General features: G+C 40.2%; 1 protein-coding gene across 5 annotated transcripts in view; it reads right to left on the bottom strand.

Annotated features, from left to right (window-relative positions):
- ZFP82 (ZFP82 zinc finger protein) overlaps positions 1-17061 on the bottom strand; it is a 68571-nt gene that overhangs the window by 29378 nt on the left and 22132 nt on the right. For 3 of the 5 annotated variants that reach the window (XM_014540323.1, XM_005866983.2, XM_014540325.1), the window contains one exon: positions 7609-7701. The exons of 1 other annotated variant lie outside the window; for it this stretch is intronic. In XM_014540323.1, the coding sequence (XP_014395809.1) occupies positions 7609-7701 (93 nt within the window). Of the gene's footprint in view, positions 1-7608; positions 7702-17061 lie in introns of those variants that run through there. One more of the 5 variants, XM_014540326.1, reaches the window with a different exon arrangement.

The raw sequence follows: 17061 nt of genomic DNA, 5'->3' as shown, positions 1-17061 counted from the left end.
GGGCCTGGCCAGTCTGGGTGATGGGCTGAGGGCTGTTTTCCGGCTGGCGAGTGACTAAAGCTTCCAACCGCTCCTGTTTTCTTTTCTTTTTTTTTTTTTATTCTGGGCCAGCTTTAGCTCTGAGGCCTCGCTGCTGAAAACATGGATACAATGTTTCGGTCCGGCTGGGTTTCGGTCCGGCTGTTTTCTGGGGTTTTGTTTACCTTCTTATTTGCAACATAGTATATAGTTGCTTAGACTTGCAGATGAGAGGCCGGCAAGTGAGGCGGGGAACGTTGGAGTCTGCAGCAAGCTAGCCTCATGCTCGCTTCAGTGCCTGGCTGCCCGCCGCCATCTTGGCTGACAGTTAATTTGCATATACTCACTGATTAGCCAATGAAAAGGGTAGCGGTCGTACGCTAATTACCATCTTTCTCTTTTATTAGTGTAGATGTTCCTTTAGACTAAAGCTAAGGACACAGTACTTTCCAAAAGAATATATTTCCTATGGCCATAAGTTTTCATTGGTAGAGAAGCATAAACATTGCAGGATAAGTTTAGAATCACGTGTTTTGTTGTGTCCTATAAAAACTTGAATCAACAATAAGAAAAGGAGGATTAAGTGGTAAAAATATTTGAGGTCAGATTGTACTCTCTGAGTCTATTTGGTTTAGAGAAAAGAGCCTCAACCTAAAAGTTAATGGTTCTTATTCTCTCTGCCTCTTCCCAAATATCTGATAACCTGGAAAATCACTTAACCACTCTGAGCCTTAACTTCATCTGAAAAGCAAATCTGGTAATATATATTTTCCCTGCCTACTTCACAGGGTTGTTGTGAAGATCAAATGAAATAGCATATATAAAAAGGACTGTTAGATAAAATGTGCAGTACACACATAGTTGCAAGTCACCCCCTCAGTTTTGGGCCTGGGAAAGTAGGTGATTTAAGCACACTGAAAGCACCCACCATGTCCAGGCTGGACATGTGTAACAAGGCTAAGTTAATTTTTGTTTTCTCTGAGCACATAGAGTACTCTTGTGGGCTAATTCTAAGAAGGAGGAAGACTATAAATTTCCCCAAAATTATAAGTTAGTATTACTCTAGAGCTGTTATGTGTTGTAACATATTTGTTGTTTGCAAAATTTACTAAGTTGTGACCCGCTTTTTTTTTTTTTTTAAATGAAAGAACACAGAGCAGAACATTTCTCAATGCATCCTACCTGGTAAGCGTCAATATTGTTTTAATTATATAAGTGTGTGAATGTGTGTGTTTGTATTTGTGTACTTGGTCACTAAATAAAATGCATTTTTTAAAAATATATTTCTTTATTGATTTCAGAGAGGAAGGGAGAAGGAGAGAGAGATAGAAATATCAATGATGAGAGAGAATCATTGATTGGCTGCCTCCTGCACACCCCGCACTGGGGAATGAGCCCGCAACCCAGACATGTGCCCTCGGCGGGAATCGAACCTGGGACCCTTCAGTCCGCAGGCTGACACTCTATCCACTGAGCCAAGCCGGCTAGGGCTAAAATGCATTTTTTATGAAGAAAATAAATGAATAAAAATAAAAACCAAGTACGGGTTCTTGGAAAAGATAAACAAGATTGATAAACATTTAACCAGACCCATAAAGAAAAAAGAGAGAGGACCCAAATAAATAAAATCAGAAATAAAAGAGAAGTAACAAATGAACAGCACAGAAATACAAAGGATTGTAAGAAAATATTGTAAACAACTACATGCCAAAAAATTGGACAATTGGGACTATATAAAAAAATAGCTAGAAAGATACAACCTTCCAAAACTGAATCAGGAAGAGTCAGGAAATATGAATAGACCAATTATAGCTAAGAAAATTGAAGCAGTAATTTAAAAAACTCTCAACAAACCAATGTCCTAGAATGAATGGCTTCTCAGGTGAATTTTACCAAACATTCAAAGAATGAATACCTATTCTTTTCAAACTATTTCAAAAAATTAAAGAGGAAGAAAGACACAAGCTCATTTTATGAGGCCAGCATTATCCTAATTTCAAAACCTACATAAAGACACTACAAAGAAAGAAAATGAGGCTGGCCAGTGTGGCTCAGTGGTTGATCATCAATCCATGAACCAGGAGACAGGGGGAGGTTTCAGCCTCAATCTCTAACCATCCCCATTTTCTAGGAGCTCTCTGTCTTTCCTGGCTGCAGACTGTCTCTCAGCTGAATCTCCTCTGCTTGTTCGGGCTGTATGCTACCCGTTTCAGCTGCTCGCCCCTATCTGGTCCGGGACAAAGCACCAACACGTCCGTCTAAGCCTCCGCCATTTTTCAGGATTTCTAGATGTTAAAATTCTCAACAAAATATTAGCAAACCGATGCAGCAATACCTTAAGAAAATCATATGCCATGATCAAGTGGGATTTATTGCTGGGATGTAATATTCACAAATAAAAGTTATATACCTCATAAACAAAATACAGAGTAAAAATCACATGATTGTATCAATAGATACAGAAAAAGCATCTGATAAAACCCAGCACCAATCTATACTAATAAAAGGGTAATATGCTAATTAGACCAGATCAACAGACATCTTCTGGATGTCTGACTTCCTTCCGGACAAAGCCACGGTGGTGGGGGCCAAGGCAGAGGCAGTTAGGGTCGATCAGGCCGGCAGCGGAGCAAGCAGTTAGGGGAGAGATCAGGCTGACAGAGGAGGGCAGTTGGGGTCGATCAGGCCGGCAGGGGAGCAGTTAAAGGGAGATCAGGCCAGCAGGCAGAGGTGGTTAGGGTGATCAGGCAGGCAGGCAGGTGAGCAGTTAGGAGCCAGCAGTCCTGGATTGTGAGAGGGATGACCCAGATTGGAGAGGGTGCAGGCCAGGCTGAGGGACACCCCCCTCCCAAGCACAAATTTCATGCACCGGGCCTCTAGTTTATGATAAAATCTCTCAGCAAAATGGGAATAGAGTGAACATACCTAAACATAGTAAAGAAGAACAAAGCTGGAGGATTCACACTACCTGACATCAAACTATACTACAAGGCCATAGTAAACAAAGCAACATGGTACTGGCATAAAAACAGATATATAGATCAATAAAACAGAATAGAGAGCCAAGAAATAAACCCACACCTTTATGGTCAATTAATATTTGACAAAGGAAGCAAGAACATAGAGTTGGGTAAAGACAGTCTATTCAATTCAATAAATGGTGTAGGAAATTGGACAGATATGTGTAAAAAAAATAAAAGTAGACCACCTTCTTGCACACCATACACAAGTATAAACAAAATGAATTAAAGACTTAAATGTAAGATTCGAAACCATAAATCTTCTAGAATAGTCAGTAAAATCTTGAACATTTCTTGCAGAAATATTTTTTCTGATATATATCCTAGGGCAAGGGAAACAAAAGCAAAAATAAACAAATGAGACTACATCAAACTAAAAAGTTTTTCCACCATAAAGGAAACCATTAACAAACTGAAAAGACAACCCACTCAATGGGAGAACATATTCACCAATGATACATCTGATAAGAAGTTACTATCCAAAATTTATAAATAACTTACACAATTCAACACCACAAAAATAATAATACAGTTAAAAAATGGGCAAAGGATATGAATAGACACTTCGCCAAAGTGTCTACAGATGGCCAATAAAAATATGAAGATGCTCAATGTCACTAATCATCAAGAGAAATGCAAATGTAAACCACAATATCTGACAGAATAGCTATCATCAATAAGTTAACACACAACTGTTGTCAAAGATGTGGAAAAAAGGGAACCCTCATGCACTGCTGGTGGGAAAGCAGATCGTACAGCCATGTGGAAAACAGTATGAAGTTTCCTCAAAAAATTAAAAATGGAACTGCCTTATAAGCCAGCAATTTCACTTTCGGTACTATATCCAAAGAGACCCAAAACACTAATTTGAAAAAATATATGCACCCCTATGTTCACTGCAGTGCTATTTACAATAGCCAAGATTTGGAAGCAGCCCAAGTGCCCATCAGTAGATCAGTGGATAAAAAAGCTGTGGTACATTTACACAATGGAATATTAAGTGGTTGGAAAAAAAGAAGGAACTCTACCCTTTGTGACAGCAGGGATGGACCTGGAGAGTATTATGCTAAGCGAAATAAGCCAGTCAGAGAAAGGCTTATATATGGAATCTAATGAACAAAGTAAACAAACAAAATAGGAAAAGACTCATAGGTTCAGAAAACAGACTGACAGTGTCAGTGGGGGGAAGGGTGAAAACAGACTGACAGTGTCAGTGGGGGTCAGTTGAGGGGCTGGGTGAAAGGGTAAAAAGATTAGCAAAAAACAACAAAAAACCCTCAAGCTTATAAACAGACAATAGTATGGTGATTACAGGACGGAAAGGGGATTGGGACGGTAGAAGAGGGCAAAAGAGGGATAATTGGTGACGAAATGAGACTTGACTTTGGATAATGAACATGCAATATAATATGCAGATGATATATTATAGAATTGTATACTTGAAACCTATATAATTTTATTAACGAAATGTCACCCCAATAAATTGAATAAAAAAATAAAACAGCAACCAAAAAAAAGGGGGGGGGGAATTTTAAAGCAGGTACTCCTATTTGCAGATGATATAACTACATAACTGGAAAACTTAACAGGTTTAAATAATATAAATAGTAACAGAATAAAGTAAAGTAGCAGGATATAAAATTAAAATATAAAATAACCTTTTTATATATATTTAACAATATAATGGAGAGAAAAAGATCCCAGACATGATAGTAATAAAAAGAGTAAATTTAAAATATATACATAGCCTTTGGGAGGAAAATTCTGAAACATTCTTGATGCATTTGGCAATAGATTTTCCAAATCACAAGAGGAGAGCACTCTGCCAGGGTGGACGTGGCTTCCCAAGGGTGTTCATTTTGTAAAATTGATCAGTTGTGGGTAGAGTGGCTAACAACCAGTATATACTGTGTTCAATATGGCTGGGTATATTGAATCCTCCAGATTATTTTCCTTAGGCCATATAGCAACTACTATTATCTGTCTCCACAGAGGCAATACACAGCGGGGCTAGGGCATGAAAGAAAGGCCAGTGTCTGATCACGTCCTGGGGATATAGCCACATCTACAGGTCCAACTGACAAGGCACTCCTGCCTCACAAGTTAGTCCAGTTTAACCCCTCCCCTCCCCGAAAGTATCTAATTTAATTAATTAATATGTAAACTCATGAGTAACTATGAGAAAAGAATGAGTCTATGAAAATATCTGAACACTGAAAAAACTGGTCATAAATACACTGCTAAGAATCACAGCTGTTAAAAATTAAGTGTTGGGACCCATTCTGCCAAGATGGCCACCACGCTTGCTGCTCCTGAATTCTCTCCTCCTTCTTCCCCACCTTCCACTACAGGTAGGACCCGTGTGGAGCTGCCTCTGGCATGCCAGAGTCATCACTTGCCGGAGCATGATACCCATAAAAAAGGGAGGTGATGGAATTAAAACACCCCCAATCATTGGAAGATTTGGAATCTCCTTGAAAATTGGCATCGTTGATGGCAACCGGCAGGAAGGTAGAGAGGGAGAGAGTGTGAGAGAGTGAGGGAGCGATAGAGGAGTGTGTGGATGTGTGTGGTGTGTGTGTGTGTATGAGCTAGGGACAGTTAGATTCTGCAGGTCTTCCAAGGGGCTGCCAAACCGGGCAGTCTTAGACTGTGGAGCCCCGCTCCCAACATGGACACTCCGGGGCACCCAGTGCGGGCCCTGAGACCATGCCATCTTGAGAAACAGAACTGCTTGAGACTAGGATCCTGGCCTCAGCACCACCCAGTCTGGTCTCAGATGCAAACCAGGACCCTGCCTAACTCTGATCTCATCTCTTATTACTTTCCCTTTCTTTTCCACCTGTTCTAGCCAGAATAGCTTTCCTGTTAGTACTCAAACATGTAAAGCTAATTTCTTCCTTAGGCCTTTTTTTTTTTTTTTTTAATATGTTTTATTGGTTTTTTACAGAGAGCAAGGGAGAAGGATAGAGAGCTAGAAACATCAATGAGAGAGAAACATCGACCAGCTGCCTCCCACACACCCCCCACTGGGGATGCGCCCGCAACCCAGGCACATGCCCCTTGACTGGAATCAAACCTGGGACCCTTCAGTCCACAGGCCGACACTCTATCCACTGAGCCAAACCAGCCAGGGCTCCTTAGGCCTTTTCTATCTCCTTTGAATGTTCTTCTCTTAGAGAGTCACATGGCTTCAGTCTTACTTCATGTCTCTCTTTATATATTACCTCCTCAAAAAAGCCTTTCCTCATTTGCCCACCTTTCTGTATGCATGTCATCCTATCTAATAAAGAGGGAATATGCTAACTGACCCTCACACCGTGGCAAGGATGGCAGCACCCACAGCCGGGGCCTTGCCTATTCTGCTAAAGAGTTGTGTGTTAATCATCCTGTCTAATAAGGAGGGAATATGCTAATTGACTGCCATGCTCTCAAAGATGGCGGTGTCCACAGCCACAAGATGGTGGCGCCCAGTCCCATCAGCCCCCCAGCTGCCCAGGGCTGGCCTGAGGTGCAGGTAACCAGGGCCGGCCGAGGCTTGCGCTGCCATCAGTGGCAGCAGCAGAGGTGTGATGGGGGCATTGCCTTCCCCTGATCGCCGGGTCACCTCCCGGCCCTGAGGGCTCCCGGACTGTGAGAGGGGGCAGGCCAAGCTAAGGGACCACCCCCTCCAGTGCATGAATTTTCATGCACCGGGCCTCTAGTACTTCAATAAAACTTACTTAAAGGAAGAAAGAAACAAAGGAAGAGAAAAAAATGATCTTGTTTAAGATGTCTAACAATGAGTCAACAATTGTTATTTTGGCTAAATGTTTCCTAACTAAACTGGTATTATCTTATTCACTTGGAACCTCTGCATTTCATTGTTTTTTTGCTAGTATTAATAATTGTGTCATTTAGTTACCTAAATGTGAATAAGAAAACAAGTTGAAATTGGGGAAAAACACACACAAATAAACATGTTTTTCTTTCCTTTGGTAGAAAGTAAATCAGAAGATATAATATTATAAATAGGGCACTTAAATGGCCCTATTTTTATAAATTACAAACTTTTAGCCTAAAATGAGTCTCCTCAGCTAGAAACCTGAATATATGGAGGGCAAAATACAAAATGATAACATATAGATGTCTTTATTTAAAGGAATTTAAGAATATTTTTTAAACAAGAGGTTCAAAGGAGATGAAAATAGAGGTAGATGCTACACCATGGAATCATTCTCCCTATAGTCTATCAAATTCATGTTTCTTCCTTATGTGAAAGTAGATAGAATGGCTGTCAACAGAAAACAAAGAGAGCACCTCTCTATCCCTTACCCCCTTTTCAAAGGGGAGGAAAACTGGAGGAAAAAAAAAAAAAAAAGAATAGTAAATGAGATTAAAAAAAAATAGTAGTTCTATTAGTATCCCCAGCTAAGACCTTGATTTGCTCCCCAGGTCTCAGACCTTTTCTCTTCAGGCCATGAACCTTTAAAGAGGACTTTCTAAACATCAGAAGGGTGTGCCTCTTCCCTAAGTAGTTGAACAGTGTTCTCTAGTAATGGGTTCCCCTACCCAGTTGGTTCTTACTCACCTGAATATAGTGTTCTTTCTTTCCTCACAACTTTCCAGGGCTCTTTTCCTTGCTCCAATAAGGAAATCACATCTGGTTTAGAAATGAAGCTTCCTGGTTAGAAGAAAAAATATGTAAAGTGATATTATATAAAAAATAAATTCAAAATTACTTTGATTTAGCCTTGATTGAATTTGTCTACAAGTCAAATGGCAAGTAATAAAGCCTGTAAGACAAAGAGTGGCAAGATGGTTTAAAAACATTTATATTGGGGGGAATTTCAAGATGGCTGCAGAGTAGCCAGAGGCTCTGTCTGTTTGTTTGCAACATCAAATGGGACTTACAGCTAAACTGCAGAGCAAGTGGCTTGAAAAACCAGTTGAAGTGTAGCTGACCTGAAATACTGAGAGCAGGGTGCGTGGAGGAGACACGGAGAGAGTGAGCCAACTCCCACAGATCAGGAGGAATTTTGCAGCAGCAGAGCCCCTTTCCCTGGGAGCGTGGGATCTCGGCCCCACTCAGAGATCCCCAATCCAGAACATCAGGTGGTGAGAATCAGTTGGGATTCAGTCCAATGGGGAGACTCAGCCCCCACCATCCCAGGGAAAGAACAATTTCTTTGGTACACCAGCCTGGGAAGTTCACTCTGATCTTCATCTGCAGGAGGGGCCACACAGAAGCCCAGGGCTGGCGGAGGGGTCTGATCCATACACCTAGAAGTAACTCTGAGGGATCCTCTATTAACTGGAAGAACTTTGGGCAGAGAGCCAGATAGGGGCTGAACAGTGTGGTTTGGAAAAGAGGATTGGTCTTGCCCACCTCGAGTGCACAGGCGATGCCCCTCCCCACACCTGCAGAACTGCTGGGTCGGCCCTGTCCTGATGTGATCTAAAACAAGGGGAAGCAGCGCTGGGCTAGGAGTCTGCACCTGTAATGCTCAGTCTGACCATGCGGAGGATTCAAACATTTGGTCCAGTTGGAGTCTGGGTTGAGGCCTCACCCAGTGGAGGCCAGCCATGCAGAAAGATTGGAATGCCAAGAAAGGCTGCTTTTTAAAATTTATATTTACCCCCTCCTACTTGGTAGGGCAGCAAGGTGGAGCCAGGGAACCAGGCATAACTGGTTAATATCGGGCCTCTGGGGTGGGCTCTTGTCCAAAAGATAAGCGGACATATGCTGGGCTTTTCAGCTGCATTACAGAGAACCAGAACCGAACTCCCCATTGAGTTCAGCCAGATCAACCTTGGGAAGGAGAGGTCGAACCCTGCCCTTCTCCCTTCCTCCCGCCCAAGTTACAGGCACTACCCCCAACACGAGTCTGTTAAACCAACCCAGCCAGGTCCTGAATAAACCCACTGACTGCAATTCCGAGGGTGAAGGGAGAGCAGCTCAGAGCAGTAACATTCAAGGTGCAAAACCAAGACAGAGGCCCTGCACATCAAACTTCTTGGGGCTCCACCCTATTGAGTTTCAGTCAGATTGCCAAGAGCCAGGCAAGAACAGTGATATTGGCAGCACCAGAAAACCTCCCAGGGGGCCCAGGACCAGCACACCAAGTGGCCAGATTTGGACAACATTGGAGGAAAATCCAGTGAGCTCCCCAAACAGCAGATCTAAAGGGTGATTACAGCAGGCACAAAAAACTGAGGAGGCAAACTCCATTATTTTTCTTTAACCTTTTCTATATTTTTTGTTATATTTCATTTATAATTCTTTTTTCCTTTCTTCTCTTCTTTCTTTCATATCTCTTATTTCTCTCTTTCTTTTCTTATTTTTTCTCTGTATGTTTTATTATTTTTTTTCATTTTTCTTTCCTATTCAATATTTTTATTCATTATTCCCTTTTAAAATTTTATTATTTCCTTTATTATTTGTTCATTTCTTATTTATTCTTTTCTCTTTCATATACTCTTATTTTATTTCTTTTTTCCTTCTCTAATCTTTTTAATTATGTTTTTAAATTGATCTGAGAGAGGAGGAAGAAAAACATCAATGTGAGAAACATGGATCAGTTGCCTCCCACTCACATCCCAACTTGGAATCAAACCTGCAACGTAGGTATGTTTCCTTACTGGGAATCAAACCCTCTACCTTTTGGTGCACATGATGATGCTCCAACCAACTGATAAGCCTGTCCAGAGCCTCTTTTCTAGTTTACTGTCTCTTGTACTTTAGTATTCTTTTTTCTTTCTTATTCTTTTGTTGTTTTGGATGGTTGGTTTTTTCCCATGTTGTTTTCAGTTTGCTCTTATTTTATCTTATTTTGTTCTGTCAGCATCTGTGTAACAGTTGGCATGAAGTGCTCAGCATTGAGCCTCAAAGTCAGCCAGCCTGAGGGCTGAGCCCATCCGTGAAAGGGACAACAGCAATCAAGACTCAATTACAACATGTGATCCCACATAACCTGCACAAGGGACATTCCTAGAGCATCTAGCTCTGAAAATAAAGGAGAGTACACCACTGGGTCCCACAAGACACCCACTATAGAAGCCCACCCCACCAACACTGGGAGTGATAGCAGCCCTATCCAATACACAGAAACACAAAGAAACAGCCAAATGAGAAGATAAAGGAATAGGTCCAAAATAAAAGACAGGAGGAATCTCCACAAAAAGAGCTAAATGAAATGGAGGGAAGCAATTTATCAAAAACAGAGAATAAAGTAATAATTTTAAGAATACTCAACATATCATGAAAAACAACATAAAAAACATGAAAAAACAACCAGTTGGAAAAGAAGGATGACATCTGAAATAAAGAATACACTGGAAGGAATAAACAGTACATCAGAGTAAGTAAAGAATTAAATCAGCAAATTAGAAGATAGGTAGAAAATAATCACTCCATCAGAGCACCAAAACAAAACAAAAAAAATTTAAAATCATAAGGATAGTTTAGGGCAGTGGTTCTCAACCGGTGGGTCGTGACCCCTTTGGAGGTCGAACGACCCTTTCACAGGGGTCGCCTAAGACAATCGGAAAACACATATATAATTACATATTGTTTTTGTGATTAACCACTATGCTTTAATTATGTTCAATTTGTAACAATGAAATTAGGGGTCACCACAACATGAGGAACTGTATTAAAGGGTCGCGGCATTAGGAAGGTTGAGAACCACTGGTTTAGGGGAACTTTGGGACAACATGAAACATGTGAAATAACATCCTCATCACAGGGGTAATAGAGGGAGAAGAATATGAGCAAGGGTGAGAGAACCAGTTTGAAGAAATATTGACAGAAAACTTTTCTAACCTGGTGAAGGATAAAGTAATGCAAATTTAGGAAGCACAGAGAGTCCCAATAAAGATGAACCCAAAGACCCCCACAAAGACACATCACAATTAAAATGGCAAATGTTAAAAACAAAGAGAGAAACTCAAAAGCCTCAAGAAAAAGGCAGTCAGTTACATACAAGGGAGTTCCTATAAGGCTATCAGCTGATTTCTCAACAGAAACACTATAGGCCAGCAGGGAATGGTATGATTTATACAAAGTAATGAAAAGCAAGGATCTGAAACCAAGACTACTCTATCTAGCATGGCTATCATTGAAAATTGAAGGTGAAGTAAACAGCTTCCCAGGCAAAAAAAAAAAAAAAAAAAGGCTAAAGGAGTTTATTACTACCAAACCACCATTGTAAGAAATGTTAAAGGGACTGCCTGTAAGAAGAAAAAGAGAGAGGAACAAAGGCATTAAAAGAGGCAATAAGAGAGTACCTATCAATAATAACCTTAAATATAAAGAAATTAAATACTCCAATCAAAAGAGATAGGGTAGGCAAGTGAATAATAAAACAGGACCCATACATATATACTGTCTGTAAGAGAGCCAGCTCAGAACAAAGGACTCACAGGATGGATTCTGAATCAGGAAGGAGCAGTTCAGAACATGAAAACAAGGGCTTGCAGTGAGGAGACATGGTGGACTGTGCCTGAAAATTTTTACCTTGCATTGATATTTGACATGAAAGAGGAGCAGGAGGAGTGCATTCTCGGCCATCTCAATGCAGACCTTCATCACATGGAAGTGCACAGCCACACCCTCATTCAGCTGGAGAGGTGGTTCACAGTCACAGGCCAGACTCGCTTCACTGTAGTCGGACCACCCCAGGCCAGGCAGCGGCTGTTCCTCACAATTGGGAGCTTGACGAGTGGGGACTCTGACTAGCAGGCCCAAGACCTTGAGATGCTCCAGCACATCCGAAGCCAACTGCTGATGGAGGATGACTGGCAGCCGTCCCTAGCATTCAGCTGCATCCCTCAGCCCTGACTTTGCCAGTCAGGATGACAAGCTCCAGGTCCAGAAAAGCAGCAAAACCACGCCAGTGACCCCATGGCTGACCTCAGGACTAGCTACATTGAATAATGACCCCTTGCCTTGGTGCCAGCCAATCAATCAGTGGAGACCACAACTCTCAAAAGGACACACCTGGAAAACTGCTGAATGTTCTATTGAAATCTACTCCTGGGACCTTCCTTATAATCTCCACCCTTAAAACCCTTAGGATGGAGGAGCCAGTGTGCTCTTCCTCCTGGAAGCACACCCCTGCCTTTCCCTTTTCCCTTCTCCCTTCCCCCTCCCTGTCCCAGGCAGGTTACCATTAGCTTCCTCACTCCCATACTCCTAGAGCCCCTATACCTATATAAATTGTTTACTAAACCCATTTCTTCTAGGAATTATTTTTTATAATAATTAATCTGTGATTAATCAAATAAATGTTCTCTTATTTAATAAAAGACTCAGCATTAAAGTGAAGGGAGGGAGGAAAATATTCCATGCAAATGGAAACAAACAAAAAATCTGTGGTAGCAACACTAGTATATCTAACAAAATAGACTCCAAAACAAAGACAATAGCAAGAGACATAATACTAAAGGGATCAATGCAACAAGAAGATGTAAACATATATACACCTAATATAGGAGTACTTAAATATGTAAAAAAAAATCTTGGAGGACTTTAAGGGAGAGATCGACAGCAATACAGTCATAGTAGGGGACTTTAACACCCCACTGACATCACTGGATAGAACAAGGAAACAGCGACCTTAAATGACACACAGATGGATTTAATTGATATTTACAGAACATTTCATGCCAATGCTGTAGAATATATATTATTCTCAAGTGCACATGGAACATTCTCAAACAAAGACCACATGTTAGGACACAAAATAAGTCTTAAGAAGTTAAAGAAGACTGAAATCATATCAAACATCTTCTCATGTCACAATAGCATGAAACTAGAAATCACCTACAATAAAAAAAAAAACACACCTCAAAAACATTCAAACATATGGGAGCAAAAAAGCATGTTATTAAATAATGAATGGGTTACCAAAGACATCAAGGAATAAGTAGAAAACTGTCTGGAAACAAATGAAAATGAACACATAACAACCCAAAATCTATGGAACACAGCAAAAGCAGTCCAGAGAGAGAAGTTCATAGTACTGCAGGCCTATCTCAAGAAACAAGAAAAATATCAAATGAACAATTGAATTCTACAAGTAAAAAAAACAAAAAAACTAGAAAAAGAACAAGAAAAGCCTTGAGTAAGCAGAAGGAAAGAATTAATAAAGATAACAGAAGAAATAAATGACATAGAGACCAAAAAATCAATATGAAAGATCAATGGAACCAAGAGCTGGTTCTTTGAAAAAATAAACAAGATTAATTTGAATCTTTAGCCAGACTCATCAAGAAATTAAGAGAGAGGACCCAAATAAACAAAATCAGAAATGAAAGAGGTGAAGTAACAACCGATCCCACAGAAATACAAATGATTATGAAAAAATACTATGAACAACTCTATTCCAACAAAATGGACAACCTAGATGAAATGGACATATTCTTAGAAAAATGCAAGCTCCCAAAACTCAATAAGAATAAAAAAACCTGAATAGACTGATAACTACTGAAGAAATTGAAGCAGTAATAAAAGATCTTCCAGCAAACAAAAGCCCTGGTCTGGATGGCTTTACAGGGGAGTTCTACCAAACATTCAGAGAAGAACTAAAACCTATCCTCCTCAGACTATTCCAAAAAATTCAAGAGGAAGGCACACTTCCAAGCTCTTTCTATGAAGCCACTATTATTACCCTAATTCCAAAACCAGGTAAAACACACCACAAAAAAAGGAGAAATACAGGCCAATATCCTTGATGAACGAAGATGCTAAAATCCTCAACAAAATTCTAGCAAATCTGATCCAGCATTACATTAGAAAGATCATACACCATGACCAAGTGGGATTTATTCCGGGGATGCAAGGATGGTGAAGGCACACTTCCAAGCTTTTTCTATGGATCCAGCATTACCCTAAATCCCAAAAGCAGATAAAGACACTACAAAGAAAGAGAATTACAGGCCAATATCCCTGATTAACATAGATGCTAAAATCCTCAACAGAATTCTAGCAAATAGGATCCAGCATTACATTAGAAAGATCCTACACCATGATCAAACGGGATTTATTCCAGGGATGCAAGGCTGGTACAATATCTGCAAATCATAAATGTGATACATCACATAAACAAATTGACAGGCAAAAATCACATAATCATATCAATTAATGAAGAAAAGGCATTTGACAAAATCCAACATCCTGATAAAAAACTCTCAGCAAAATGGGAATAGAGGGATCATACCTCAACATAATAAAGGCTTTAAATGACAATCATACAGCCAACATCATATTCAATGGGCAAAAACTAAAACCATTTCCCCTAAGAACAGGAACAAGATAGGGATGCCCACTTTCACCACTCCTGTTCAACATAGTCCAGGAAGTGCTAGCCATAGCAACCAGACAAGAAGAAATAAAAGCATTCAAATTGGAAAAGAAGGAGTAAAACTGTCATTATTTGTAGATGACATGATATTGTACATAGAAAACCCTAAAGACTCCATCAAAAAACTACTAGAATTAATAAATGAATTCAGCAATATAACAGGATACAAAATTAACTCCCAGAAATCTATAGCTTTTATATACACCAGTAATGAACTCACATAAAGAGAAACTAAAAAAAAATCCCATTTACAATTGCAACAAAAATATGAAGATACCTAGGAATAAATTTAACCGAGGAGGTAAAGGACCTGTACTTAGAAATTACAGGATGCTGAAAAAGAGATACAGGAAAACAAACAAATAGAAGAATATACCTTGTTCACGAATTGGTAGAATCAACATCATTAAAATGTCCATCCTACCCAAAGCAATCTATAGATTCAACGCAATCCCCATTAACACACCAATGGCATATTTCAAAGACCCAGAACAAACTCTCCAAAAATTCATCTGGAATAATAAAAGACCCTGAATAGCTGCAGCAATCTTGAGAAAGAAGAACAAAGTAGGAGGGATCACAATACCAAATATTAACTTATACAACAAAGCCACTGTTCTCAAAACTGCCTGGTATTGGCACAAGAACAGACCTATACACCAATGGAACCAAACAGAGAACCCAGAAATTGACCCAACCCATTATGCTCAATTAATATTTGACGAAGGAGGCAAGAGCATACAATGGAGTCAAGACAGTCTCTCTTCAATAAATGGTGCTGGGAAATTTGGTCAGATACATGCAAAAAAATGAAACCAGATCACCAACTTACACTATACACAAAAACAAACTCAAATGGCTAAAGTACTTAAATATAAGATGGGAAATCATAAAAATCCTACAAGACTCCATAGGCAGCAAAATATCAGACATATGTCGCAGCAATATCTTTACTGACACAGCTCCTAGGGCAATAGAGACTAAGGAGAAAATAAACAAATGGGAGTACATCAAAATAAAAAGCTTCTGCACATCAAAAGAAACCATCAACAAAACAACAAGAAAGCCCACTGCATGGGAGAACATATTTGCCAATGCTATTTCATATAAGGATTTAATCTCCAAAATTTACAGAGAACTCATACAACTTAACAAAAGGAAGATAAACAATCCAATCAAAAAAATGGGCAAAAGCCCTGAATAGACACTTCTCCAATGGGGACATACAGATGTCCAATAGATATTAAAAAAAAGCTCAGGTCACTAATTATCAGAGAGATGCAAATTAAAATTACAATGAGGTATCACTACACACCTGCCAGAATGGCTACCAGCAATAAATCCACAAACAAGTGCTGGCTAGGAAGTGAAGAAAAGGGATTCCTAGTACACTACTGGTGGGAATATAGACTGGTATAGCCACTGTGGAAAAAATTATGGAGTTCCTCAAAAAATTAAAAATAGAACAGCTGTTTGACTCAGCGATCTCACTCTGGAATGTATTCTAAGAGACCCAAAACACCAATCAGAAAGAATATATGCACCCCTATGTTCATAGCAACCTTATTTACAATAGTCAAGATCTGGAAACACCCCAATTGCCCATTAGTACATGAATGAATAAAAAAGATGTGGTAGCCCTAGCTGGTTTGGCTCAGTGGATAGAGTGACGGCCTGTGGACTGAAGGGTCCCAGGTTCGATTCCAGACAAGAGCACATGCCCAGGTTGTGGGCTCCATCCCCAGTAGGGGGCGTGCAGGAGGCAGTCATTGATGTTTCTCTCTCATTGATGTTTCTATCTCTCTCCCCCTCTCCCTTTCTCTCTGAAATCAATAAAAAATATATATTAAAAAAAAAGATGTGTGGTACATTTACACAATGGAATACTTACTATGTGGCTACAAAAAAGAAGGATCTCTTACCCTTTGCAACAGCATGGATGAACCTAAAGATTATTATGCTAAGTGAAAAAAGCCAGACAGAAAAAGGCAAATATCATATGATCTCACTTATATGTGGAATCTAATGAACAAAATAAACTGATAAACAAAATAGTTCCAGAGGCATGGATGCATAGAATAGACTGACAGATGGCAGAGGGGAGGGGAGTGGCAGGAACAGGAAGAGATCTACCAATGAACATATATCCATAACCCATGGAAACAGACAATAATGTGTGAAGACCTGGGGTGGGGCAGGGACTGGATAGAGGGGAGCAATGTGGAGGGAAATGGGGAACATCTACACTAATAAAAGAGAAACATGGTAATTAGCGTACGACCGCTACCCTTCCCATTGGCTAATCAGCATATCCTGATGCAAATTAACTGTCAGCCAAGATGGCGGCCGGCAACCATGCACTGAAGCGAACAGGGAGGCTTGCTTGCTCCAGTGATGGCAGACTCCAATGTTCCCCGCCTCACTTGCCGGCCTCTCAGCTGCAACTCTAAGCAACTATGTTGCAAATATACAAGCTAAACAAAACCCCAGAAACCGGCTTTCAGTCAGCCGGGCTTCAGCTAGCCGGACCGCAACATTGTATCAAATACAGATGGTAAAGGCCAGGAACCTGCTTTCAGCAGCGAGGCCTCAGAGCTAAAGCTGGCCCAGAATAGAAAAAAAAGAAAAAAAGAAAAAAAGGAGCGGTTGGGAGCTTCAGTCACCCGCCAGCCTGAAAA

Source organism: Myotis brandtii, unplaced genomic scaffold, assembly GCF_000412655.1.
Source record: "Myotis brandtii unplaced genomic scaffold, ASM41265v1 scaffold241, whole genome shotgun sequence".
NCBI classification, from domain to species: domain Eukaryota; kingdom Metazoa; phylum Chordata; class Mammalia; order Chiroptera; family Vespertilionidae; genus Myotis; species Myotis brandtii.
The sequence above is the reverse complement of the archived record's forward strand: the minus strand, read 5'-3'. Positions and strand labels throughout refer to the sequence as shown.